The sequence below is a fragment of the Protomyces lactucae-debilis genome (assembly GCF_002105105.1).
Source record: "Protomyces lactucae-debilis strain 12-1054 chromosome Unknown BCR37scaffold_22, whole genome shotgun sequence".
NCBI lineage: Eukaryota > Fungi > Ascomycota > Taphrinomycetes > Taphrinales > Protomycetaceae > Protomyces > Protomyces lactucae-debilis.
Window position 1 is genome coordinate 153397 of NW_024468014.1, and position 23376 is coordinate 176772.

General features: G+C 51.5%; 21 protein-coding genes across 21 annotated transcripts; 18 read left to right on the plus strand and 3 right to left on the minus strand.

Annotated features, from left to right (window-relative positions):
* The first annotated feature begins 54 nt into the window (after nucleotides 1–54).
* On the plus strand, nucleotides 55–544 carry BCR37DRAFT_383311 (uncharacterized protein). The gene has a single exon (XM_040870034.1). It carries the CDS (start codon nucleotides 65–67, stop codon nucleotides 332–334), a length of 270 nt encoding a protein of 89 aa, XP_040722748.1. The 5' UTR covers nucleotides 55–64; the 3' UTR covers nucleotides 335–544.
* A 230-nt stretch (nucleotides 545–774) lies between these two features.
* Nucleotides 775–2074, plus strand: BCR37DRAFT_383312 (uncharacterized protein). Its single transcript, XM_040870035.1, has one exon. The coding sequence runs from the start codon at nucleotides 855–857 to the stop codon at nucleotides 1716–1718; it is 864 nt and encodes a 287-aa protein (XP_040722749.1). The 5' UTR covers nucleotides 775–854; the 3' UTR covers nucleotides 1719–2074.
* A 1088-nt stretch (nucleotides 2075–3162) lies between these two features.
* On the plus strand, nucleotides 3163–3552 carry BCR37DRAFT_389374 (uncharacterized protein; the record flags this gene model as incomplete). The annotated part of the gene is made up of 1 exon (XM_040870726.1): nucleotides 3163–3552. One exon carries the CDS (start codon nucleotides 3163–3165, stop codon nucleotides 3550–3552), a length of 390 nt encoding a protein of 129 aa, XP_040722750.1.
* A 1494-nt stretch (nucleotides 3553–5046) lies between these two features.
* BCR37DRAFT_383319 (uncharacterized protein) lies at nucleotides 5047–5736 on the plus strand. Its single transcript, XM_040870036.1, has one exon. The coding sequence runs from the start codon at nucleotides 5167–5169 to the stop codon at nucleotides 5332–5334; it is 168 nt and encodes a 55-aa protein (XP_040722751.1). The 5' UTR covers nucleotides 5047–5166; the 3' UTR covers nucleotides 5335–5736.
* A 503-nt stretch (nucleotides 5737–6239) lies between these two features.
* Nucleotides 6240–7169, plus strand: BCR37DRAFT_383321 (uncharacterized protein). Its single transcript, XM_040870037.1, has one exon. It carries the CDS (start codon nucleotides 6335–6337, stop codon nucleotides 7085–7087), a length of 753 nt encoding a protein of 250 aa, XP_040722752.1. The 5' UTR covers nucleotides 6240–6334; the 3' UTR covers nucleotides 7088–7169.
* An 84-nt stretch (nucleotides 7170–7253) lies between these two features.
* BCR37DRAFT_383323 (uncharacterized protein) lies at nucleotides 7254–7640 on the plus strand (the record flags this gene model as incomplete). The annotated part of the gene is made up of 2 exons (XM_040870038.1): nucleotides 7254–7433; nucleotides 7455–7640. Coding segments are annotated over exons 1-2 (224 nt in total), but the record flags the coding sequence as incomplete, so codon positions are not given.
* A 952-nt stretch (nucleotides 7641–8592) lies between these two features.
* Nucleotides 8593–8982, plus strand: BCR37DRAFT_389377 (uncharacterized protein; the record flags this gene model as incomplete). Its single annotated transcript, XM_040870727.1, has 1 exon — nucleotides 8593–8982. One exon carries the CDS (start codon nucleotides 8593–8595, stop codon nucleotides 8980–8982), a length of 390 nt encoding a protein of 129 aa, XP_040722754.1.
* Nucleotides 8983–10301: 1319 nt separating this feature from the next.
* Nucleotides 10302–11165, plus strand: BCR37DRAFT_383327 (uncharacterized protein; the record flags this gene model as incomplete). The annotated part of the gene is made up of 2 exons (XM_040870039.1): nucleotides 10302–10439; nucleotides 10650–11165. The coding sequence occupies 2 exons, from the start codon at nucleotides 10302–10304 to the stop codon at nucleotides 10761–10763; spliced, it is 252 nt and encodes an 83-aa protein (XP_040722755.1). The 3' UTR covers nucleotides 10764–11165.
* A 400-nt stretch (nucleotides 11166–11565) lies between these two features.
* Nucleotides 11566–12591, plus strand: BCR37DRAFT_383328 (uncharacterized protein). The gene has a single exon (XM_040870040.1). The coding sequence runs from the start codon at nucleotides 11764–11766 to the stop codon at nucleotides 12514–12516; it is 753 nt and encodes a 250-aa protein (XP_040722756.1). The 5' UTR covers nucleotides 11566–11763; the 3' UTR covers nucleotides 12517–12591.
* Nucleotides 12592–12680: 89 nt separating this feature from the next.
* BCR37DRAFT_383331 (uncharacterized protein) lies at nucleotides 12681–13067 on the plus strand (the record flags this gene model as incomplete). The annotated part of the gene is made up of 2 exons (XM_040870041.1): nucleotides 12681–12860; nucleotides 12882–13067. Coding segments are annotated over exons 1-2 (224 nt in total), but the record flags the coding sequence as incomplete, so codon positions are not given.
* A 745-nt stretch (nucleotides 13068–13812) lies between these two features.
* BCR37DRAFT_406124 (uncharacterized protein) lies at nucleotides 13813–14348 on the plus strand. Its single transcript, XM_040872102.1, has one exon. It carries the CDS (start codon nucleotides 13865–13867, stop codon nucleotides 14237–14239), a length of 375 nt encoding a protein of 124 aa, XP_040722758.1. The 5' UTR covers nucleotides 13813–13864; the 3' UTR covers nucleotides 14240–14348.
* On the plus strand, nucleotides 14257–14686 carry BCR37DRAFT_383333 (uncharacterized protein; the record flags this gene model as incomplete). Its single annotated transcript, XM_040870042.1, is given in 3 exon segments — nucleotides 14257–14595; nucleotides 14606–14646; nucleotides 14662–14686. Coding segments are annotated over 2 exon segments (322 nt in total), but the record flags the coding sequence as incomplete, so codon positions are not given.
* A 1215-nt stretch (nucleotides 14687–15901) lies between these two features.
* Nucleotides 15902–16591, plus strand: BCR37DRAFT_383334 (uncharacterized protein). Its single transcript, XM_040870043.1, has one exon. It carries the CDS (start codon nucleotides 16022–16024, stop codon nucleotides 16187–16189), a length of 168 nt encoding a protein of 55 aa, XP_040722760.1. The 5' UTR covers nucleotides 15902–16021; the 3' UTR covers nucleotides 16190–16591.
* A 400-nt stretch (nucleotides 16592–16991) lies between these two features.
* On the plus strand, nucleotides 16992–18021 carry BCR37DRAFT_383335 (uncharacterized protein). Its single transcript, XM_040870044.1, has one exon. The coding sequence runs from the start codon at nucleotides 17190–17192 to the stop codon at nucleotides 17940–17942; it is 753 nt and encodes a 250-aa protein (XP_040722761.1). The 5' UTR covers nucleotides 16992–17189; the 3' UTR covers nucleotides 17943–18021.
* An 87-nt stretch (nucleotides 18022–18108) lies between these two features.
* On the plus strand, nucleotides 18109–18495 carry BCR37DRAFT_383337 (uncharacterized protein; the record flags this gene model as incomplete). The annotated part of the gene is made up of 2 exons (XM_040870045.1): nucleotides 18109–18288; nucleotides 18310–18495. Coding segments are annotated over exons 1-2 (224 nt in total), but the record flags the coding sequence as incomplete, so codon positions are not given.
* Nucleotides 18496–19293: 798 nt separating this feature from the next.
* On the plus strand, nucleotides 19294–19869 carry BCR37DRAFT_351406 (uncharacterized protein; the record flags this gene model as incomplete). The annotated part of the gene is made up of 1 exon (XM_040868068.1): nucleotides 19294–19869. One exon carries the CDS (start codon nucleotides 19294–19296, stop codon nucleotides 19867–19869), a length of 576 nt encoding a protein of 191 aa, XP_040722763.1.
* A 131-nt stretch (nucleotides 19870–20000) lies between these two features.
* BCR37DRAFT_333097 (kinase phosphorylation domain-containing protein) lies at nucleotides 20001–20279 on the plus strand (the record flags this gene model as incomplete). Its single annotated transcript, XM_040867084.1, has 1 exon — nucleotides 20001–20279. A coding segment is annotated over one exon (279 nt), but the record flags the coding sequence as incomplete, so codon positions are not given.
* A 482-nt stretch (nucleotides 20280–20761) lies between these two features.
* BCR37DRAFT_351325 (50S ribosomal protein L17) lies at nucleotides 20762–21391 on the minus strand (the record flags this gene model as incomplete). The annotated part of the gene is made up of 1 exon (XM_040868062.1): nucleotides 20762–21391. One exon carries the CDS (start codon nucleotides 21389–21391, stop codon nucleotides 20762–20764), a length of 630 nt encoding a protein of 209 aa, XP_040722765.1.
* A 134-nt stretch (nucleotides 21392–21525) lies between these two features.
* On the minus strand, nucleotides 21526–22314 carry BCR37DRAFT_395219 (U6 snRNA phosphodiesterase Usb1; the record flags this gene model as incomplete). Its single annotated transcript, XM_040871593.1, has 1 exon — nucleotides 21526–22314. One exon carries the CDS (start codon nucleotides 22312–22314, stop codon nucleotides 21526–21528), a length of 789 nt encoding a protein of 262 aa, XP_040722766.1.
* Nucleotides 22315–22423: 109 nt separating this feature from the next.
* Nucleotides 22424–22831, plus strand: BCR37DRAFT_162759 (uncharacterized protein). The gene has a single exon (XM_040866184.1). It carries the CDS (start codon nucleotides 22523–22525, stop codon nucleotides 22781–22783), a length of 261 nt encoding a protein of 86 aa, XP_040722767.1. The 5' UTR covers nucleotides 22424–22522; the 3' UTR covers nucleotides 22784–22831.
* On the minus strand, nucleotides 22602–23375 carry BCR37DRAFT_162764 (Cgr1 family-domain-containing protein). Its single transcript, XM_040866186.1, has one exon. It carries the CDS (start codon nucleotides 23285–23287, stop codon nucleotides 22880–22882), a length of 408 nt encoding a protein of 135 aa, XP_040722768.1. The 5' UTR covers nucleotides 23288–23375; the 3' UTR covers nucleotides 22602–22879.
* Nucleotide 23376: the final 1 nt, after the last annotated feature.

Genomic DNA, 23376 nt, shown 5'->3' on the forward strand with positions numbered 1-23376 from the left:
CAGCGGCACGATACTAATCAGATGAAATGTCGCACCATAGCACAAACGGGGATCCTTCTCGGTGATGGGCCACCAATGCTCGCGCTTAGCAATGGCCCCGGAGGAAAGCTCTTCTGGGCCGTCAGCGCTCGTGATCCTTGAGCTTGATCCAGTTTCCATGGCCTCTGCAGCGGAAAATTCTTGGAAGGATATGAGCATTGAGCAGGCCGCGATCAGGAAGCTGACCCACAACATCCAAGCTGTATGTTCAGACCTCATAAGCTGCATTGCAGGCAAGGGTTCTGGCAGTAGTCGTATGTTGCGAACGCCCTTGGCTGGGAGAGAGGCAGCTTGAAGAGTGGACAGGCCGGCTGACGTGTATCAATTGGAATTGGGAAGTCTCTTGTAGCTGATGCAAAGGGGTCAGGGGAAGTAGTTGGCAATTGCCATTTCATTTCTGCAACATGAACCAAGCAAAAGATTGCTCGCTTTCGAAGGCCAAGTTCTGAGCTCAGCATGCGTCGTTGATTCCGGCTACTTGACACGTAGAAATCAAATGACTCGCCTGCGCGGTCAAATAGCAAGTTTTGATTTCAATATCTGAAAGGAGAACGATGATTTGCCCCTGGAGCTGATGTATCGAATTGGAAGTGATTGTCTTCGCAGATGCAGAAGCCATATGCATGCCAAGACTTGTTGTTTCTTCAGTGAAGTGACATCGAAGTGGATGCTATGTAGAAGACCTTATGATCTCATAGTTCTTGCCGATGCCTATCGTCAAAACATCGCGAAAGGCCGATGTCGGCAGTTGCAATGAATGTACTTTGATAAGTGTTGAAAGGGTGACCAAGATCTACTCCTCAGCTCCGCAGTGAATGACCGACGTCAACCTCGATCGCTTTCTTCTACTGTGCATCTTCAGGAGCCCAGTGATGGGCAGCAAGCGGCGGCAACCTCTTATCCTTGCGCGGGAGAACCTAGATGCATCAATCGAACCATGCATCCCATTCATCACAGCGCGCCGATTCTGGATCCTCGTCTACCTCTACCTCGGGCTCACAGCTGCCTCGGCTCTCGTTGCGCGCCTCGCATGTCGTCCGATTCTGACAAAGATCCTAGCTGCGCGTTGTGCACAAATGGCACATGCAAGAGATCTCGTGGCTGGCTTCGTGGAGCCTACAGGAGAGGCTGTCAACATGAGTCGACAGGAAGCAGGCGGTGTTGTGGTGGATACAACAAGACACAAGTTGCTCGTACACAGCTATACTCGGACTGGCGAGGATATACCAGAGACAAGTGCGAAAGAGGTGTATGTTGATGATGCAAAGCAGAGCGAGACGGTGGGACCGGTTGCCACATTGACGCAAGTCAAGACATCGATATCGACCATGAGCAGCGATAGCGAGGCAAATGCATACGGCGGACTGTTACGATGCAGTGCAGCATTCAAAGAGTATCTCGACAGCTTGAATCAAATGGCCTACCAGCGGAGTTATGCGACTCCTGGAGTGCATGACAGTACAGACAAGGGCATTCAGAACTGCAAAGCAGAGATCAGAAGCGTCGAGGGATCTGTATTGTTGCAAGGAACTTTCCAAGTCGAATGTCATCGCAGCAGCAGCAGCAGCAGCAGTACAAACAGGCAAGTGTGGCCAAATTCAAGACAGAGTCTGCTGTTGCTCCTTCACAAGACGTATCTACATCTGCATTGCCTGCAATCCTCCAACCTCCAAACGTAATCGTTGGTAATCTACAGAAGCTTGCCCCAGTTTGCCCTTGATAATCGCCTCCTCTTCACGAATACCTGCTGCTTCCTGCTCAAGCTCAGTGAGTTGCTGCTCCTGTGTCTGCGTGCGCTTGCGTAATTGCGCAAGCTTGGCCTGTACGGCCGAGAGAATTTGAGGAAGAGGAGCAAGTGGTGTGAATGTGGGTACAGGTGGACCTCGAAACACACGGACGCCCGCTGCATTGATGTGTTGCAGCAGGCCCGACGATGACATCCTCGGCTCATCGCCCGTCAATAGTGCAGGGCCATTGTGCGTTGAGAGGCCGGCGAGATCAGAGGTTCGTTGGATGGTTGCTTTTTTGATCTGCGTCGCTTCCCAAGCTGCATCATCCTCATCACTGCTACTCGCATCAGAGCCACTCAGTAAAGTGATGGCAGGCTTCGCAGACTTTCGTTGGTCTGCTTCCATAGTATCTTGCAGTGTGTCGAAGGCATCCTCGATTTGCGTTTTGCGAAGACAATCTTGCAGGGTGGCTTGAGCAGCACCAAACAGGATGCATTATTGTCCTTCGTCGTCGTAGGGAGCATCGGCATCTCCAGCCCTAATACTGCTTTGTAGACGATTGACGTGATTGTCAACTGCAATGAACCCATCAGGTGTGTCCGCTGGCTTCTCCCGCTGCCGCATCAGCTGCTCTATGCCATATGCAGCCAGTATTGCACTGCTGTGCACATCTGCAGCATCAATTGCCGTAGAAGGGGTTGTACATGGATCCACTGGGAATTGATCGGATGTCCGCGGCGTGGACTTTTGCAAATCTGACAAGGAATCAGAAGAGTAGATAGACCGTGCAGCTGGTCTTGACGCCTCATCCTCGGAGACGAGCGCAGAGGAAGCGGCTGACTGTGCCTGACGACTGCGACTCAAAGCACTTTTGAAGGTTGACCGACTCGCTAGCTGGCTCGTCACCTTTTTGGGCCGCACAATGGAAGATGATGCATCTTCTTGAGCAGACTCGTCATCTTCATCTCTGTAGCTATGCTGCAGCTTGAGCCGCGACGCCGTCTTGGGCCGCGACTTCTTGAAGGCGATGGTGGGTTCACTCCTTTGAGCAGCATCTGTGGGAATCTAGCGAGCTGGTGTTGGTAGACAAGCAGAGAGTATCCTTATAGATGAAGAGACATTCAGACTAGCCACTAGCACAGGTAGTATATGAGGATGGTTTGGTCGTGAATGTGAATGTGACCAGCTGCAGGAACAACCGACACAAGACCAAGGCTACACGAGGTGCGCGGCAGAGGCATGGCCAAGACGGGCGAGAGACCTGTTCACATCCAGCCAGACTTTTCGCATCATACATTCGCCTTTGACGGCTTCCTGCGCACGCAACACCGCTTCGAAGTCGCTGTCCGCCGCCCAATATGCCTCTCTTTTCGCCAAAGCGGCACCTGTCCCAATGGCCCAGCGTGTCCAGACAAGCACATCAATGCCTCTGCGCACAATCGACAAGGGCGACTCATCTTTGCTGTCTGCAAGCACTGGCTGCGTGGTCTACATGCGACACGTCCAAGAGTGCAAGCAGTGGAAGGTGCAAGGGACCTGTGGCAATGCAGAAGACTGTCTGTATGCTCATCCTGCGCTAGGCTCACGTAACGGTGTCTGCGACTGGTACAAACTAGGCTACTGCCCTCTTGGTCCCGACTGCAAGCGTAAACATATTCGTCGCAAGCCATGTATGTGCTACTTGACGGGCTTCTGTCCATACGGGCTCGACTGCAAGGATGCGCATCTGCAGTTCCTTGTTCCGCCCAAGGCTCCTCCTGTGATACCCATGACCGCTGCTTAGTCTTTGCTTCAGTCATCATCGACATCCGAAGCCAGTGTCGCCGGTCGTTCTGCAGCTTACTCAACGATGCAAGGATCAGCATTTCCTTTCGAGTCATTGCTGGTGGCGTTGTCATTGCTCTGCTCTTGTATGGGTCTTGCATGGTCATTGTACTCAGAAGGCCTGTTGCACGGTGCACAGCAGAGTGCACAGCAGAGACGGAGAAGAAGTCGAGTGAAACGTAGAAGCAATCGGCAAAAGAGCATCTAGCCATTGATCGCAGTGGCTAGGAGGCTCACAATACGGCCCAGAGGATCATCTGCATCGCTACTCATCTGTCTTGGCAAAGTCTTGCGCGAGGAAAACAAGCATACTCTCTTCCTGGCAGACGACGTTCTTCGCATGTTATACGCCGAGTTTCTCGCTCATACATCGCATGAGAAGCGTACAATCAGCGGCGTGGTCGATACTAGTCCAGCTATTCTTCAATCCGCCAATTGAGTCGCTACACGAGGTGTACAGCCTGCCATGATTCAACTCAGACTGGGTACTTCCAACCTTGCACACAGTCCGTTGGTGGAAGAACGATCAGGCCGGGAGGACGATGAAGCTGATGAATCACTCATTGAGCGAGACTTGATCACTCGCGGAGCCACGGCACCCGCTCGTGAATCGCACACTTCACCATCGAGGCCTTCTTTGCGCCGTACAGGTTCTCGCGTCATGACTGGCTCAATTTACAAGCAAATGAGGAAGCGCACCCTCCTGCTACTGCTTGACTTCTTTATTCCTTCTAGCGCTCTACTTTTACTTAATAATGGCTTCAAGAATCCACTCACGATCCTTGCTGCCGCTTGTTGAAACCATATTTGACATCTGCTGCATGTACTGCCAACGCATAACGATGCAGCACTCACTTGACATCACAGCGAGCTTTCTGGCTCTTAGCCGCATATCTGTGTTTGCAAAGATAAAGTTCTCAAGGATAAAATACGGCTGGGATATCAAAACTAAAGAGTTGGTTAAGAGAAAGAATCTGATTGTGGCGACAAGGCTGCCTGTCGCAAGAATGGCAATAAATGCCGCGTATGAGTCAAGCTAGTTAGCCGCCCGTCGTCACATGAAGTCGTAAAGATACTGGGTAGGCTGTTCGCCAGTCCCTAAGGAATCTTGCCAGTGTGTTTGCTGCTTCAATTGCTCCATTTCGTCGTTAGTCAAACGATGACGTCCTTCTGTTGAGGGCTGTGTTGCTGAACTTGTACCGCCTCGGCTTTCCCACTGTTGCCCACCAGGTCCAGATGATTGCTCTTGCCAGTGTTGTGCATGTTGCCCAGCTGCAGATGACTGAGCCCAACCTGATTGCCCATTTTGCCCCGACCACTGACCAGTTACATGAGAAGGCTCCCAACCATGGTTGCGACATGCCTGAATTTCGGCCAGCGTCAGCGGTTGACAGTATTCCGCCTGCCATGCTGGTAGTACGAATGGCAAGCCATTTCCGTCACTCATACTGAGCGCAGAGTTTTCGAAGAACTGCTGCTGGGTCTGACAGAGCCCATCATCATATTGTTGGCTTGATGAAGGTTGACTCAGTTCATTCACTGAAACCGGCGCTGGACATGACGCTTTGGGAAGATGAGGCTTCTTTTTGCCGCAAAAACACAAATCCTCTTCAGTAAGGGGGCGCAGTGGAGGGCAAACCTCCCTTTCATACGCGACTTCGATTTTCTCCACCTGAAGATTCCATTTCCCTGGCACGTCAAAGATCAAGAGCTTTCCAACATCATCTGGCTGGCAGCTTGAGCTTCCTGGGAAATTTATTGAGACGTCTCTCCACGCATCCTTTGGAATACACGGCGAAACTTCTTTCTGTTGTGTGAAGGACAAGCCTAAGGGCATAAAGATATGCGGAATAGTGACCGACATCTCGCAAGTACAAGTGATCGGACAAAACCTTCCGAGCAAGGAAGAAGCTTCAGCCGTCACAACGACCTTTTCAACCATTGATCTGAGGCATTTCTTTTGCCTCGGCGCCGCTTTGCGAGCTTTTTGATTGAGAGTTGCTTTGTGTGCGTGCTCGAACTGCTTACATTCGGTTTCGCATGATTCCTGGAATGCAACGGGCATCGAATGGGGGCTTTCCGATGTTGTACATGCGCTATCTTGACGGTAGTCGTATGTTTCAGATACCCTTATGACTGGGAGAAAAGCCGTTTAAAAATTGACCAGACCGGCTGACGTGTATCGTTTGGGAGAGAACAGTCTCCTGTGGCTGATGCAAAGGAGTCAAGGAAATGAGTTGAACATGGCCTTCTTATCATTGCAAAATGAACCAAGCAAAAGATTGCTCGCTTTCGAAGGCCAAGTTCTCGGCTCAGAATGTTCCGTTGATGTCCGGCTACTTGACACGTATAAATCAAATACTCGCCTGCGCGATCAAGTAGAAAGTTTTGATCATGATCAAAAGGAGAAGAAATATCCCCCTGGAGCTGATGTATAAATCGGAAATGATTTTCTTCGCAGTTGCAGCAGCCATATGCGTGCCAAGACTTGTGATTTCTTCAGTGAGGTGACGTCGAAGTGGATGCTACAAACAACACCTTATGATTTCATACTTTTTGCTGTTGCATGTCGTCAAAACATCGCGAAAGGCAAATGTCGGCAGTTGCAATTGTTGTACTTTGATAATTGTTGAAAGGATGACTCAAATCACCCATATGATTCAACTCCTGGACTCCGCAGTCAATGACCGACCTCAACCTCGACCGCTTCTCTTCTACTGTGGATTTACAAGAGCCCAGTGATGAGCAGCAAGCGGCGGCAACCTCTTATCCTTGCGCAGAAGACTCTAAATGCATCAATCGAACCACCCATCCCATTCATCACAGCGCGCCGATTCTGGAACCTCGTCTACCTCTACCTCGGACTCACAGCTGCCTCGGCTCTCGTTGCGCGCCTCGCATGTCGTCCGATCCTGGCACAATTCCTAGCTGCGCGTCTTGCTCAGACGGCACGTTCAAGAGATCTCACGGCTGGCTTTGTGGAGCGTACAGGAGAGGCTATCAACATCAATCGACAGGAACCAGGCGGTGTTGTGGTGGATACAACAAGACACAAGTTGCTCGTACACAGCTATACTCAGACTGTCGAGGATATACCAGAGACAAGTGCGAAAGAGGTGTCTGTTGACGATGCAAAGAAGAGCGCGACGGTGGGACCTGATGCCACGTTGACGCATTTCACGCCGTCGATATCGACCATGAGAAGCGATGGCGAGGCAGATGCATACAGCGGACTGTTACGATGCAGTGCAGCATTCGAAGAGTATCTTGACAGCTTGAATGAAATGGCATACCAGCGGAGTTATACGACTCCTGGAGCGCATGACAGTACAGACAAGGGCATTCAGAAGTGCAAAGCAGATATCAGAAGCGTCGAGGGATCTGTATTGAATGCAAGGAACTTTTCAAGTCGGATGTCATCGCAGCAGCAGCAGCATTACAAACAGGCAAGTCTGGCCGACTTCAAGACAGAGTCTGCTGTTGCTCTTTCATAAGTCGTATCTACATATGCATTGCATCCAATCCTCCAACCTCCAAACGTAGTCGTTGGTAATCTACAGAAGCTTGCCCCAGTTTGCCCTTGATAATCGCCTCCTCTTCACGATTACCTGCTGTTTCCTGCTCAAGCTCAGTGAGTTGCTGCTCCTGTGTCTGCAAGCGTGTGCGTGTTTGCGCAAGCTTGGCCTGCATGGCCGAGAGCATTTGAGGAAACGTAGCAAGCGGTGTGAATGTGGGTACAGGTGGTCCTTGAAACACACGGACGCCCGCTGCATTGGTGTTTTGCAGCAGGCCCGACGATAATATGCTCGGCTCATCAGCCGTCAATACTGCAGGGCCATTGTGCGTTGAGAGGCCGGCGAGAGCAGAGGTTCGTTGGACTGTTACTTTTTTGATCTGCGTCGCTTCCCAAGCTGCATCGTCCTCATCCCTGCTACTCGCATCAGAGCCACTCAGTAAAGTGATAGCAGGCTTCGCAGACTTTCGTGCGTCTGCTTCCATAGTGTCCTGCAGTGTGTCGAAGGCATCTTCGATTTGCGTTTTGCGAAGGTGATTTTGTAAGGTGGCTTGAGCAGCACCAAACAGGATGCGTGATTGTCCTCCATCGTCGTAGGGAGAAAAGGCATCTCCAGCCCTAATACTGCTTTGTAGACGATTGACGTGGTTATCAACTGCAATGAAGCCATCAGGTGTATCCGCTGGCTTCTCCCGCTGCCGCATCAGCTGCTCTATGCCATATGCATCCAGTATCGCGCTACTGTGCACATCTGCTGCATCAATCGCCATAGAAAGCGTTGTACCTGAATCCACTCGGAACTCATCGGGTGTCCGGGGTGTTGACCCTTGCAAATCTGACAAGTAATCAGAAGAGTAGATAGACCGTGCAGCTGGTCTTGACGCCTCATCCTCAGAGACGAGCGCAGAGGAAGCGGCTGACTCTGTCTGACGACTGCGACTCAAAGCACTTTTGAAGGTCGGCCTACTCGCTAGCTGGCTCGTCACCTTTTTGGGCCGCACAATGGAAGATGATGCATCTTCTTGAGCAGACTCGTCATCTTCATCTCTGTAGCTATGCTGTAGCTTGAGTCGCGACGCTGTCTTGGGCCGCGACTTCTTGAAGGCGACGGTGGGTTCACTCATTCGAGCAGCATCTGTAGAAATCTGGCGAGCTGATATTGGTAGACAAGCAAGGGGTATCGTTCTTGATCAATAGACGACTAGAGAAGCATAGAGAAGCAGAGGCCTAGCACAAGCCACTGGCACACGTAGTATATGAGGATGGTTTGGTCGTGAATGTGAATATTGACCACGAACAACACACACAAGAACAAGGCGCGAGGCGGAGGCATGGCCAAGACGGGCGGGAGACCAGTCCACATCCAGCCAGACTTTGCGCATCATACATTCGCCTTTGACGGCTTCCTGCGCTCGCAACACCGCTTCGACGTCGCTGTCCGCCGCCCAATATGCCTCTCGTTTCGCCAAAGCGGCACCTGTCCCAATGGCCCAGCGTGTCCAGACAAGCACATCAATGCCTCTGCGCACAATCGACAAGGGCGACTCATCTTTGCTGTCTGCAAGCACTGGCTGCGTGGTCTACATGCGACACGTCCAAGAGTGCAAGCAGTGGAAGGTGCAAGGGACCTGTGGCAATGCAGAAGACTGTCTGTATGCTCATCCTGCGCTAGGCTCACGTAACGGTGTCTGCGACTGGTACAAACTAGGCTACTGCCCTCTTGGTCCCGACTGCAAGCGTAAACATATTCGTCGCAAGCCATGTATGTGCTACTTGACGGGCTTCTGTCCATACGGGCTCGACTGCAAGGATGCGCATCTGCAGTTCCTTGTTCCGCCCAAGGCTCCTCCTGTGATACCCATGACCGCTGCTTAGTCTTTGCTTCAGTCATCATCGACATCCGAAGCCAGTGTCGCCGGTCGTTCTGCAGCTTACTCAACGATGCAAGGATCAGCATTTCCTTTCGAGTCATTGCTGGTGGCGTTGTCATTGCTCTGCTCTTGTATGGGTCTTGCATGGTCATTGTACTCAGAAGGCCTGTTGCACGGTGCACAGCAGAGTGCACAGCAGAGACGGAGAAGAAGTCGAGTGAAACGTAGAAGCAATCGGCAAAAGAGCATCTAGCCATTGATCGCAGTGGCTAGGAGGCTCACAATACGGCCCAGAGGATCATCTGCATCGCTACTCATCTGTCTTGGCAAAGTCTTGCGCGAGGAAAACAAGCATACTCTCTTCCTGGCAGACGACGTTCTTCGCATGTTATACGCCGAGTTTCTCGCTCATACATCGCATGAGAAGCGTACAATCAGCGGCGTGGTCGATACTAGTCCAGCTATTCTTCAATCCGCCAATTGAGTCGCTACACGAGGTGTACAGCCTGCCATGATTCAACTCAGACTGGGTACTTCCAACCTTGCACACAGTCCGTTGGTGGAAGAACGATCAGGCCGGGAGGACGATGAAGCTGATGAATCACTCATTGAGCGAGACTTGATCACTCGCGGAGCCACGGCACCCGCTCGTGAATCGCACACTTCACCATCGAGGCCTTCTTTGCGCCGTACAGGTTCTCGCGTCATGACTGGCTCAATTTACAAGCAAATGAGGAAGCGCACCCTCCTGCTACTGCTTGACTTCTTTATTCCTTCTAGCGCTCTACTTTTACTTAATAATGGCTTCAAGAATCCACTCACGATCCTTGCTGCCGCTTGTTGAAACCATATTTGACATCTGCTGCATGTACTGCCAACGCATAACGATGCAGCACTCACTTGACATCACAGCGAGCTTTCTGGCTCTTAGCCGCATATCTGTGTTTGCAAAGATAAAGTTCTCAAGGATAAAATACGGCTGGGATATCAAAACTAAAGAGTTGGTTAAGAGAAAGAATCTGATTGTGGCGACAAGGCTGCCTGTCGCAAGAATGGCAATAAATGCCGCGTATGAGTCAAGCTAGTTAGCCGCCCGTCGTCACATGAAGTCGTAAAGATACTGGGTAGGCTGTTCGCCAGTCCCTAAGGAATCTTGCCAGTGTGTTTGCTGCTTCAATTGCTCCATTTCGTCGTTAGTCAAACGATGACGTCCTTCTGTTGAGGGCTGTGTTGCTGAACTTGTACCGCCTCGGCTTTCCCACTGTTGCCCACCAGGTCCAGATGATTGCTCTTGCCAGTGTTGTGCATGTTGCCCAGCTGCAGATGACTGAGCCCAACCTGATTGCCCATTTTGCCCCGACCACTGACCAGTTACATGAGAAGGCTCCCAACCATGGTTGCGACATGCCTGAATTTCGGCCAGCGTCAGCGGTTGACAGTATTCCGCCTGCCATGCTGGTAGTACGAATGGCAAGCCATTTCCGTCACTCATACTGAGCGCAGAGTTTTCGAAGAACTGCTGCTGGGTCTGACAGAGCCCATCATCATATTGTTGGCTTGATGAAGGTTGACTCAGTTCATTCACTGAAACCGGCGCTGGACATGACGCTTTGGGAAGATGAGGCTTCTTTTTGCCGCAAAAACACAAATCCTCTTCAGTAAGGGGCGCAGTGGAGGGCAAACCTCCCTTTCATACGCGACTTCGATTTTCTCCACCTGAAGATTCCATTTCCCTGGCACGTCAAAGATCAAGAGCTTTCCAACATCATCTGGCTGGCAGCTTGAGCTTCCTGGGAAATTTATTGAGACGTCTCTCCACGCATCCTTTGGAATACACGGCGAAACTTCTTTCTGTTGTGTGAAGGACAAGCCTAAGGGCATAAAGATATGCGGAATAGTGACCGACATCTCGCAAGTACAAGTGATCGGACAAAACCTTCCGAGCAAGGAAGAAGCTTCAGCCGTCACAACGACCTTTTCAACCATTGATCTGAGGCATTTCTTTTGCCTCGGCGCCGCTTTGCGAGCTTTTTGATTGAGAGTTGCTTTGTGTGCGTGCTCGAACTGCTTACATTCGGTTTCGCATGATTCCTGGAATGCAACGGGCATCGAATGGGGGCTTTCCGATGTTGTACATGCGCTATCTTGACGGTAGTCGTATGTTTCAGATACCCTTATGACTGGGAGAAAAGCCGTTTAAAAATTGACCAGACCGGCTGACGTGTATCGTTTGGGAGAGAACAGTCTCCTGTGGCTGATGCAAAGGAGTCAAGGAAATGAGTTGAACATGGCCTTCTTATCATTGCAAAATGAACCAAGCAAAAGATTGCTCGCTTTCGAAGGCCAAGTTCTCGGCTCAGAATGTTCCGTTGATGTCCGGCTACTTGACACGTATAAATCAAATACTCGCCTGCGCGATCAAGTAGAAAGTTTTGATCATGATCAAAAGGAGAAGAAATATCCCCCTGGAGCTGATGTATAAATCGGAAATGATTTTCTTCGCAGTTGCAGCAGCCATATGCGTGCCAAGACTTGTGATTTCTTCAGTGAGGTGACGTCGAAGTGGATGCTACAAACAACACCTTATGATTTCATACTTTTTGCTGTTGCATGTCGTCAAAACATCGCGAAAGGCAAATGTCGGCAGTTGCAATTGTTGTACTTTGATAATTGTTGAAAGGATGACTCAAATCACCCATATGATTCAACTCCTGGACTCCGCAGTCAATGACCGACCTCAACCTCGACCGCTTCTCTTCTACTGTGGATTTACAAGAGCCCAGTGATGAGCAGCAAGCGGCGGCAACCTCTTATCCTTGCGCAGAAGACTCTAAATGCATCAATCGAACCACCCATCCCATTCATCACAGCGCGCCGATTCTGGAACCTCGTCTACCTCTACCTCGGACTCACAGCTGCCTCGGCTCTCGTTGCGCGCCTCGCATGTCGTCCGATCCTGGCACAATTCCTAGCTGCGCGTCTTGCTCAGACGGCACGTTCAAGAGATCTCACGGCTGGCTTTGTGGAGCGTACAGGAGAGGCTATCAACATCAATCGACAGGAACCAGGCGGTGTTGTGGTGGATACAACAAGACACAAGTTGCTCGTACACAGCTATACTCAGACTGTCGAGGATATACCAGAGACAAGTGCGAAAGAGGTGTCTGTTGACGATGCAAAGAAGAGCGCGACGGTGGGACCTGATGCCACGTTGACGCATTTCACGCCGTCGATATCGACCATGAGAAGCGATGGCGAGGCAGATGCATACAGCGGACTGTTACGATGCAGTGCAGCATTCGAAGAGTATCTTGACAGCTTGAATGAAATGGCATACCAGCGGAGTTATACGACTCCTGGAGCGCATGACAGTACAGACAAGGGCATTCAGAAGTGCAAAGCAGATATCAGAAGCGTCGAGGGATCTGTATTGAATGCAAGGAACTTTTCAAGTCGGATGTCATCGCAGCAGCAGCAGCATTACAAACAGGCAAGTCTGGCCGACTTCAAGACAGAGTCTGCTGTTGCTCTTTCATAAGTCGTATCTACATATGCATTGCATCCAATCCTCCAACCTCCAACGTAGTCGTTGGTAATCTACAGAAGCTTGCCCAGTTTGCCCTTGATAATCGCCTCCTCTTCACGATTACCTGCTGTTTCCTGCTCAAGCTCAGTGAGTTGCTGCTCCTGTGTCTGCAAGCGTGTGCGTGTTTGCGCAAGCTTGGCCTGCATGGCCGAGAGCATTTGAGGAAACGTAGCAAGCGGTGTGAATGTGGGTACAGGTGGTCCTTGAAACACACGGACGCCCGCTGCATTGGTGTTTTGCAGCAGGCCCGACGATAATATGCTCGGCTCATCAGCCGTCAATACTGCAGGGCCATTGTGCGTTGAGAGGCCGGCGAGAGCAGAGGTTCGTTGGACTGTTACTTTTTTGATCTGCGTCGCTTCCCAAGCTGCATCGTCCTCATCCCTGCTACTCGCATCAGAGCCACTCAGTAAAGTGATAGCAGGCTTCGCAGACTTTCGTGCGTCTGCTTCCATAGTGTCCTGCAGTGTGTCGAAGGCATCTTCGATTTGCGTTTTGCGAAGGTGATTTTGTAAGGTGGCTTGAGCAGCACCAAACAGGATGCGTGATTGTCCTCCATCGTCGTAGGGAGAAAAGGCATCTCCAGCCCTAATACTGCTTTGTAGACGATTGACGTGGTTATCAACTGCAATGAAGCCATCAGGTGTATCCGCTGGCTTCTCCCGCTGCCGCATCAGCTGCTCTATGCATATGCATCCAGTATCGCGCTACTGTGCACATCTGCTGCATCAATCGCCATAGAAAGCGTTGTACCTGAATCCACTCGGAACTCATCGGGTGTCCGGGGTGTTGACCCTTGCAAATCTGACAAGTAATCAGAAGAGTAGATAGACCGTGCAGCTGGTCTTGACGCCTCATCCTCAGAGACGAGCGCAGAGGAAGCGGCTGACTCTGTCTGACGACTGCGACTCAAAGCACTTTTGAAGGTCGGCCTACTCGCTAGCTGGCTCGTCACCTTTTTGGGCCGCACAATGGAAGATGATGCATCTTCTTGAGCAGACTCGTCATCTTCATCTCTGTAGCTATGCTGTAGCTTGAGTCGCGACGCTGTCTTGGGCCGCGACTTCTTGAAGGCGACGGTGGGTTCACTCATTCGAGCAGCATCTGTAGAAATCTGGCGAGCTGATATTGGTAGACAAGCAAGGGGTATCGTTCTTGATCAATAGACGACTAGAGAAGCATAGAGAAGCAGAGGCCTAGCACAAGCCACTGGCACACGTAGTATATGAGGATGGTTTGGTCGTGAATGTGAATATTGACCACGAACAACACACACAAGAACAAGGCGCGAGGCGGAGGCATGGCAAGACGGGCGGGAGACCAGTCCACATCCAGCCAGACTTTGCGCATCATACATTCGCCTTTGACGGCTTCCTGCGCTCGCAACACCGCTTCGACGTCGCTGTCCGCCGCCCAATATGCCTCTCGTTTCGCCAAAGCGGCACCTGTCCCAATGGCCCAGCGTGTCCAGACAAGCACATCAATGCCTCTGCGCACAATCGACAAGGGCGACTCATCTTTGCTGTCTGCAAGCACTGGCTGCGTGGTCTACATGCGACACGTCCAAGAGTGCAAGCAGTGGAAGGTGCAAGGGACCTGTGGCAATGCAGAAGACTGTCTGTATGCTCATCCTGCGCTAGGCTCACGTAAGGTGTCTGCGACTGGTACAAACTAGGCTACTGCCCTCTTGGTCCGACTGCAAGCGTAAACATATTCGTCGCAAGCCATGTATGTGCTACTTGACGGGCTTCTGTCCATACGGGCTCGACTGCAAGGATGCGCATCTGCAGTTCCTTGTTCCGCCCAAGGCTCCTCCTGTGATACCCATGACCGCTGCTTAGTCTTTGCTTCAGTCATCATCGACATCCGAAGCCAGTGTCGCCGGTCGTTCTGCAGCTTACTCAACGATGCAAGGATCAGCATTTCCTTTCGAGTCATTGCTGGTGGCGTTGTCATTGCTCTGCTCTTGTATGGGTCTTGCATGGTCATTGTACTCAGAAGGCCTGTTGCACGGTGCACAGCAGAGTGCACAGCAGAGACGGAGAAGAAGTCGAGTGAAACGTAGAAGCAATCGGCAAAAGAGCATCTAGCCATTGATCGCAGTGGCTAGGAGGCTCACAATACGGCCCAGAGGATCATCTGCATCGCTACTCATCTGTCTTGGCAAAGTCTTGCGCGAGGAAAACAAGCATACTCTCTTCCTGGCAGACGACGTTTCTTCGCATGTTATACGCCGAGTTTCTCGCTCATACATCGCATGAGAAGCGTACAATCAGCGGCGTGGTCGATACTAGTCCAGCTATTCTTCAATCCGCCAATTGAGTCGCTACACGAGGTGTACAGCCTGCCATGATTTCAACTCAGACTGGGTACTTCCAACCTTGCACACAGTCCGTTGGTGGAAGAACGATCAGGCCGGGAGGACGATGAAGCTGATGAATCACTCATTGAGCGAGACTTGATCACTCGCGGAGCCACGGCACCCGCTCGTGAATCGCACACTTCACCATCGAGGCCTTCTTTGCGCCGTACAGGTTCTCGCGTCATGACTGGCTCAATTTACAAGCAAATGAGGAAGCGCACCCTCCTGCTACTGCTTGACTTCTTTATTCCTTCTAGCGCTCTACTTTTACTTAATAATGGCTTCAAGAATCCACTCACGATCCTTGCTGCCGCTTGTTGAAACCATATTTGACATCTGCTGCATGTACTGCCAACGCATAACGATGCAGCACTCACTTGACATCACAGCGAGCTTTCTGGCTCTTAGCCGCATATCTGTGTTTGCAAAGATAAAGTTCTCAAGGATAAAATACGGCTGGGATATCAAAACTAAAGAGTTGGTTAAGAGAAAGAATCTGATTGTGGCGACAAGGCTGCCTGTCGCAAGAATGGCAATAAATGCCGCGTATGAGTCAAGCTAGTTAGCCGCCCGTCGTCACATGAAGTCGTAAAGATACTGGGTAGGCTGTTCGCCAGTCCCTAAGGAATCTTGCCAGTGTGTTTGCTGCTTCAATTGCTCCATTTCGTCGTTAGTCAAACGATGACGTCCTTCTGTTGAGGGCTGTGTTGCTGAACTTGTACCGCCTCGGCTTTCCCACTGTTGCCCACCAGGTCCAGATGATTGCTCTTGCCAGTGTTGTGCATGTTGCCCAGCTGCAGATGACTGAGCCCAACCTGATTGCCCATTTTGCCCCGACCACTGACCAGTTACATGAGAAGGCTCCCAACCATGGTTGCGACATGCCTGAATTTCGGCCAGCGTCAGCGGTTGACAGTATTCCGCCTGCCATGCTGGTAGTACGAATGGCAAGCCATTTCCGTCACTCATACTGAGCGCAGAGTTTTCGAAGAACTGCTGCTGGGTCTGACAGAGCCCATCATCATATTGTTGGCTTGATGAAGGTTGACTCAGTTCATTCACTGAAACCGGCGCTGGACATGACGCTTTGGGAAGATGAGGCTTCTTTTTGCCGCAAAAACACAAATCCTCTTCAGTAAGGGGGCGCAGTGGAGGGCAAACCTCCCTTTCATACGCGACTTCGATTTTCTCCACCTGAAGATTCCATTTCCCTGGCACGTCAAAGATCAAGAGCTTTCCAACATCATCTGGCTGGCAGCTTGAGCTTCCTGGGAAATTTATTGAGACGTCTCTCCACGCATCCTTTGGAATACACGGCGAAACTTCTTTCTGTTGTGTGAAGGACAAGCCTAAGGGCATAAAGATATGCGGAATAGTGACCGACATCTCGCAAGTACAAGTGATCGGACAAAACCTTCCGAGCAAGGAAGAAGCTTCAGCCGTCACAACGACCTTTTCAACCATTGATCTGAGGCATTTCTTTTGCCTCGGCGCCGCTTTGCGAGCTTTTTGATTGAGAGTTGCTTTGTGTGCGTGCTCGAACTGCTTACATTCGGTTTCGCATGATTCCTGGAATGCAACGGGCATCGAATGGGGGCTTTCCGATGTTGTACATGCGCTATCTTGACGGTAGTCGTATGTTTCAGATACCCTTATGACTGGGAGAAAAGCCGTTTAAAAATTGACCAGACCGGCTGACGTGTATCGTTTGGGAGAGAACAGTCTCCTGTGGCTGATGCAAAGGAGTCAAGGAAATGAGTTGAACATGGCCTTCTTATCATTGCAAAATGAACCAAGCAAAAGATTGCTCGCTTTCGAAGGCCAAGTTCTCGGCTCAGAATGTTCCGTTGATGTCCGGCTACTTGACACGTATAAATCAAATACTCGCCTGCGCGATCAAGTAGAAAGTTTTGATCATGATCAAAAGGAGAAGAAATATCCCCCTGGAGCTGATGTATAAATCGGAAATGATTTTCTTCGCAGTTGCAGCAGCCATATGCGTGCCAAGACTTGTGATTTCTTCAGTGAGGTGACGTCGAAGTGGATGCTACAAACAACACCTTATGATTTCATACTTTTTGCTGTTGCATGTCGTCAAAACATCGCGAAAGGCAAATGTCGGCAGTTGCAATTGTTGTACTTTGATAATTGTTGAAAGGATGACTCAAATCACCCATATGATTCAACTCCTGGACTCCGCAGTCAATGACCGACCTCAACCTCGACCGCTTCTCTTCTACTGTGGATTTACAAGAGCCCAGTGATGAGCAGCAAGCGGCGGCAACCTCTTATCCTTGCGCAGAAGACTCTAAATGCATCAATCGAACCACCCATCCCATTCATCACAGCGCGCCGATTCTGGAACCTCGTCTACCTCTACCTCGGACTCACAGCTGCCTCGGCTCTCGTTGCGCGCCTCGCATGTCGTCCGATCCTGGCACAATTCCTAGCTGCGCGTCTTGCTCAGACGGCTCGTTCAAGAGATCTCACGGCTGGCTTTGTGGAGCGTACAGGAGAGGCTATCAACATCAATCGACAGGAACCAGGCGGTGTTGTGGTGGATACAACAAGACACAAGTTGCTCGTACACAGCTATACTCAGACTGTCGAGGATATACCAGAGACAAGTGCGAAAGAGGTGTCTGTTGACGATGCAAAGAAGAGCGCGACGGTGGGACCTGATGCCACGTTGACGCATTTCACGCCGTCGATATCGACCATGAGAAGCGATGGCGAGGCAGATGCATACAGCGGACTGTTACGATGCAGTGCAGCATTCGAAGAGTATCTTGACAGCTTGAATGAAATGGCATACCAGCGGAGTTATACGACTCCTGGAGCGCATGACAGTACAGACAAGGGCATTCAGAAGTGCAAAGCAGATATCAGAAGCGTCGAGGGATCTGTATTGAATGCAAGGAACTTTTCAAGTCGGATGTCATCGCAGCAGCAGCAGCATTACAAACAGGCAAGTCTGGCCGACTTCAAGACAGAGTCTGCTGTTGCTCTTTCATAAGTCGTATCTACATATGCATTGCATCCAATCCTCCAACCTCCAAACGTAGTCGTTGGTAATCTACAGAAGCTTGCCCCAGTTTGCCCTTGATAATCGCCTCCTCTTCACGATTACCTGCTGTTTCCTGCTCAAGCTCAGTGAGTTGCTGCTCCTGTGTCTGCAAGCGTGTGCGTGTTTGCGCAAGCTTGGCCTGCATGGCCGAGAGCATTTGAGGAAACGTAGCAAGCGGTGTGAATGTGGGTACAGGTGGTCCTTGAAACACACGGACGCCCGCTGCATTGGTGTTTTGCAGCAGGCCCGACGATAATATGCTCGGCTCATCAGCCGTCAATACTGCAGGGCCATTGTGCGTTGAGAGGCCGGCGAGAGCAGAGGTTCGTTGGACTGTTACTTTTTTGATCTGCGTCGCTTCCCAAGCTGCATCGTCCTCATCCCTGCTACTCGCATCAGAGCCACTCAGTAAAGTGATAGCAGGCTTCGCAGACTTTCGTGCGTCTGCTTCCATAGTGTCCTGCAGTGTGTCGAAGGCATCTTCGATTTGCGTTTTGCGAAGGTGATTTTGTAAGGTGGCTTGAGCAGCACCAAACAGGATGCGTGATTGTCCTCCATCGTCGTAGGGAGAAAAGGCATCTCCAGCCCTAATACTGCTTTGTAGACGATTGACGTGGTTATCAACTGCAATGAAGCCATCAGGTGTATCCGCTGGCTTCTCCCGCTGCCGCATCAGCTGCTCTATGCCATATGCATCCAGTATCGCGCTACTGTGCACATCTGCTGCATCAATCGCCATAGAAAGCGTTGTACCTGAATCCACTCGGAACTCATCGGGTGTCCGGGGTGTTGACCCTTGCAAATCTGACAAGTAATCAGAAGAGTAGATAGACCGTGCAGCTGGTCTTGACGCCTCATCCTCAGAGACGAGCGCAGAGGAAGCGGCTGACTCTGTCTGACGACTGCGACTCAAAGCACTTTTGAAGGTCGGCCTACTCGCTAGCTGGCTCGTCACCTTTTTGGGCCGCACAATGGAAGATGATGCATCTTCTTGAGCAGACTCGTCATCTTCATCTCTGTAGCTATGCTGTAGCTTGAGTCGCGACGCTGTCTTGGGCCGCGACTTCTTGAAGGCGACGGTGGGTTCACTCATTCGAGCAGCATCTGTAGAAATCTGGCGAGCTGATATTGGTAGACAAGCAAGGGGTATCGTTCTTGATCAATAGACGACTAGAGAAGCATAGAGAAGCAGAGGCCTAGCACAAGCCACTGGCACACGTAGTATATGAGGATGGTTTGGTCGTGAATGTGAATATTGACCACGAACAACACACACAAGAACAAGGCGCGAGGCGGAGGCATGGCCAAGACGGGCGGGAGACCAGTCCACATCCAGCCAGACTTTGCGCATCATACATTCGCCTTTGACGGCTTCCTGCGCTCGCAACACCGCTTCGACGTCGCTGTCCGCCGCCCAATATGCCTCTCGTTTCGCCAAAGCGGCACCTGTCCCAATGGCCCAGCGTGTCCAGACAAGCACATCAATGCCTCTGCGCACGCTCAACAAGGCCGGCTCAACTCTGTTGTCTGCAAGCACTGGCTGCGTGGTCTATGCAAGAAAGCCGACGCTTGTGAGTTCCTGCATGAGTACAACATGCGACACGTCCAAGAGTGCAAGCAGTGGAAGGAGCAAGGGACCTGTGGCAATGCAGAAGACTGTCTGTATGCTCACCCTGCGCCAGGCTCACGCAACGGTATCTGCGACTGGTATAAGTTGGGCTACTGCCCTCTTGGTCCCGACTGCAAGCGTAAACATATCCGTCGCAAGCCATGTATGCGCTACTTGACGGGCTTCTGTCCATATGGGCTCGACTGCAGAGATGCGCATCTTCAGTTCCTTGTCCCGCTCAAGGGCCCTGCTGCGATACCAACATGACCTCTGCGTAGACTTTGCTTTGTCCTTCATCTACATCCATAGCCAGCAACCAACTACTCAACGACTTGACTTGCTCTTGTTTTCCTGCAGCGTAGCTAGCGGCCTGCATGAGTGAAGGGCCGCCGAGGGGAGGAACACGCGGTGGCCGTGATCGCTTCTCATGGCAGGATGTCAAGGAAGACCATCGTCATGCGAGTCACTACCTTGGCGCCAGTCTCAAGGCGCCTAGCGGTCGATGGGCAGCCAACAAGGATCTCGAATGGTTCAGCAAGCCTGGCACAGGCACAGCGAAGAGTGCAGATGAGGCAGGCGAGAAGCAGGCAGAGGCGAGACGTGCAGAGATTCTGCGCATCAAAGAAGCAGAAGCTGACGCAGTGCTCAGAGCATTGGGTAAGCCTGTGCCTGACAGGACGCCGAATGCCAATATGGAGCCACTGGGCGAGTCGAGGCAGGATGCGCAGGTGACTAGCGCAGAGAAGAAGGATACTGGTGAGCGCGATAGGCGACATCATCGCTCGTCAAGGTCATCAAGGCATCACCACAGGCATTCGGATCGTACACGACGAGGAGCTAGTCGCAGTCGCAGCAGAAGCAGAAGCCCTCAGAGACGCAAGCACTCGCGAGAACGCTCTTCTCGTCACGCCGACTCGCATTCTTCTCGAAGGAGACGAGACTCGCGTGATCGTCCGCGCTGATGAAGGTGTACTTGTGCTTTCAGACGATAGCGTTCTATAACTGCTGTACAGCCATTCAAAGAGCTGGCGACGGATCAAGCGTGGCTCTATCACGATCAAGGCTTGCACTAGTGGAATGTTATGCTGAATTGGTCGTGCTATCTAGACCATGCATGGTGGAGCATCATCAGCAGAGTGATGACTGCATCGCCTTCGACCTACCGCGCTGCACGCGCACTCGCCTGTGCTGGTGAAGCGAACCTCGCCGTCTCCTCAGACGGCAACAACGTCTCTTCCGTCTTGCGCTTATTCATTGCCTTACTCAGCACCTGACTCTCTGCCAATACAGCCTCCTCCAATGCCGCTTCACCCTCTTTCCTGAATCGTGTCACTTTCCCAAGATTCCGTAGTGTCAGTTCTGAGAGCGGTTGATCGAGCACACGATTCCGCGCAATAGTCTTTGCCGTCAAGCTGAAGCGTACATCCTTTGGACCATCCACGAATTCAAGGACCGCCAAGGCAGCTTTATCGCCTTGTCTGTCTGGAATCCGCAAAACGCGTGTATAACCACCGGGTCTCTCTTTGAATCGCTCTGCAAGTGGTCCAAATAATTTTGGTAGAAGGGTTGGGATTGTCAGAAATGACTGCGCGAGGGATCGTTGTGCGGGTGTATCGCCTTTCTTACCATACGTGATGAGTCGATCGGCTAGCTTTTGTGTTTCCTTGGCTTTATGCCAGGTAGTCTCGATGGATTCATGTTGGACGAGGGAGGTGAGGAGGTTGCGAAGAAGTGCTTGGCGGTGTGAGGAGGTTCGGCCTAGCCCTCTGTAGTTTCTCTTGATGGGCATCGCTGCTGTGTTGATATGAGCAAAGAGACGAGCAGCAGCTTCAGATCCAAGTCGTGTATCGCTTGTATGTACGTCCCTGCTCTTGCGCGACAAAATGTCGCTGTGCTCTTGAGCGTCAACCCTAACTCCAGCACTCAGGAGAGGGCGATGAGATGAAGCTCGTTGCCTACCTTGACGCGTAGATGGGAGCAAGAGAAGAGCTGCCCTTGTAGTCGCCTAAATGCTGGATGCTGCTTGAGCTGCTCCAAGCGCCGTGTGTGATTTTGCTGGATAGAAGACTCTGGTCTGCGCCAGGCAATGGAGACATGCAAACTGGCCAGGCCTTCCCTACTTGTGTAGAGCGGTGCAGTACCATATGCGCCCAGAACACTGTCAAGTCCTTGCATCAGTGTATCAAAGCCATCTTGGTTGATAGGACGTAATTGCAGTACGGGAAATGTACGCTGACCATCAATGTTGCCAAAGACTGCTGGTCTTATGACTTCAAATTGCAGTGACCCGTTCTTGTGCTGGCTCACGGCAGAAACAATCGCCTCCGGGAAGGTGTCCTTGTGCTCTCCAGGCAGCATGATGCCTGGAGTCAAGGAGATGTGCAAGTCTGCATCGACTCCCAGCGGTGTCACAAGTAGCGTCTCATAGTCTTCCTCGAGAACAATGTGAGCAGCATCAAGGAATGCAGCGAGACTCTGCCGTTGATCTTGCGAGAGAGTTACATCTAGTTGGATGTGAGATGGCCAGAGTCCTTGAGTATGCGCTACTTGACGCTGTCGTCCGCCATGGAACGCGGGATCCTGTCCCTTACGCGGGTCGACAACATAGACTGCATCGAGCTCCTTGGGCAGCGAGGGAAGCGCAGGGGCAGCAGACGTAGCCGTCTCTTCACCTTCATCAGAGGAGGCATACTGCACAAGCGCTTTCTTCATCTCGAGCATCACTACGGAAGACTAGACATGGTTGAAGGTGTGGTCACAGGAGAAGGACGCGTCAGGAGAGGGAAGTGCTACCTAGTCAGCAACATCCTCAGTCTCCTGGCGCCTCGTGACAGTCTCCTGGCAGACATCAAGGACAAGATATCTGTGTCTTCCTCTCAGACACACATCCTTCAGCACCCTGGTCAGCATACAAGCCAAGATGGACAGGCGCGATCTGTTTGCATACACGTACTACGGCCTCCCCATGGGTTCCGAGTGGCCCATGGCGCCTGCAGAGGTCATTGAGTCGTACATGCGCAGACAGAACCACTTGCGCGCAACGGAGAGGGAGCAAGCTGCGTCTGCTGAGGAGCGCACTGCAGCCAGTCATGGGCGTGGACATATCCAGGAGAATGGAGAGGAGCGACCGCCGACTCTTGGTGATGCAGTAGCGAGTCTGTCCATTGCGCAAGTCGACTAAGCATCCTGATCTCGCCATCCCAGCCAAAGAACCTCACCCACTTCGTTCAGCGCACACATTGCACGCCCTTCTTCGATACAGTGTTTTATGCTTGCACTAGCGGTCCTTCAGTAGCTTATTCCGCTTTTCCCTCTTCTTGATACGATCCACCGTCTTCTTGTGCATCTTCTCCTTCAGCCTCTCAAAGCGCTCCTTCTCCTCGCGCTTCTCGCGTTTCTCTTGAATGGCACGCTTTCGATTCTCCAGTTCTTGTTTCGCTTCAGCTCGCAACTCGCTCTCTTTTATTTTGACCTCCTTCTGACGCTGCGATTCTTGCTGACGCAGCGCATAGGGTGTGCGACGCGATGACGGGAGTTGAGAGCGCGTTGTTGCCGTTTTTGGGAGTTTCCACTGTTTGCCAGAGACACGAACGGAAGGTACTGTGATTTGTTGTGCAGGAGCAGCGGTGATGTCTGACTCTGTTGGACTGTGCAATGCTGCGAGTGCCCTTGATCTGGCAGTCATGGTCTCTTGTTACGCTCTATGTATATGTAGTCACTGTTCTTGTTCTCTTCTTCGCTTTCTCAGAAAAGTGAAAATCAAACTCAGATGGA

Bases quoted from the DNA above. Each gene is read 5' to 3' on its own strand.
- BCR37DRAFT_383312 (XM_040870035.1), top strand. From the start codon at position 855: ATGACCGACGTCAACCTCGATCGCTTTCTTCTACTGTGCATCTTCAGG.
- BCR37DRAFT_383319 (XM_040870036.1), top strand. From the start codon at position 5,167: ATGAGGCTTCTTTTTGCCGCAAAAACACAAATCCTCTTCAGTAAGGGG.
- BCR37DRAFT_162759 (XM_040866184.1), top strand. From the start codon at position 22,523: ATGGACAGGCGCGATCTGTTTGCATACACGTACTACGGCCTCCCCATG.
- BCR37DRAFT_383335 (XM_040870044.1), top strand. From the start codon at position 17,190: ATGAGCAGCAAGCGGCGGCAACCTCTTATCCTTGCGCAGAAGACTCTA.
- BCR37DRAFT_383334 (XM_040870043.1), top strand. From the start codon at position 16,022: ATGAGGCTTCTTTTTGCCGCAAAAACACAAATCCTCTTCAGTAAGGGG.
- BCR37DRAFT_162764 (XM_040866186.1), bottom strand. From the start codon at position 23,287: ATGACTGCCAGATCAAGGGCACTCGCAGCATTGCACAGTCCAACAGAG.
- BCR37DRAFT_383328 (XM_040870040.1), top strand. From the start codon at position 11,764: ATGAGCAGCAAGCGGCGGCAACCTCTTATCCTTGCGCAGAAGACTCTA.
- BCR37DRAFT_383321 (XM_040870037.1), top strand. From the start codon at position 6,335: ATGAGCAGCAAGCGGCGGCAACCTCTTATCCTTGCGCAGAAGACTCTA.
- BCR37DRAFT_383311 (XM_040870034.1), top strand. From the start codon at position 65: ATGGGCCACCAATGCTCGCGCTTAGCAATGGCCCCGGAGGAAAGCTCT.
- BCR37DRAFT_406124 (XM_040872102.1), top strand. From the start codon at position 13,865: ATGGCAAGACGGGCGGGAGACCAGTCCACATCCAGCCAGACTTTGCGC.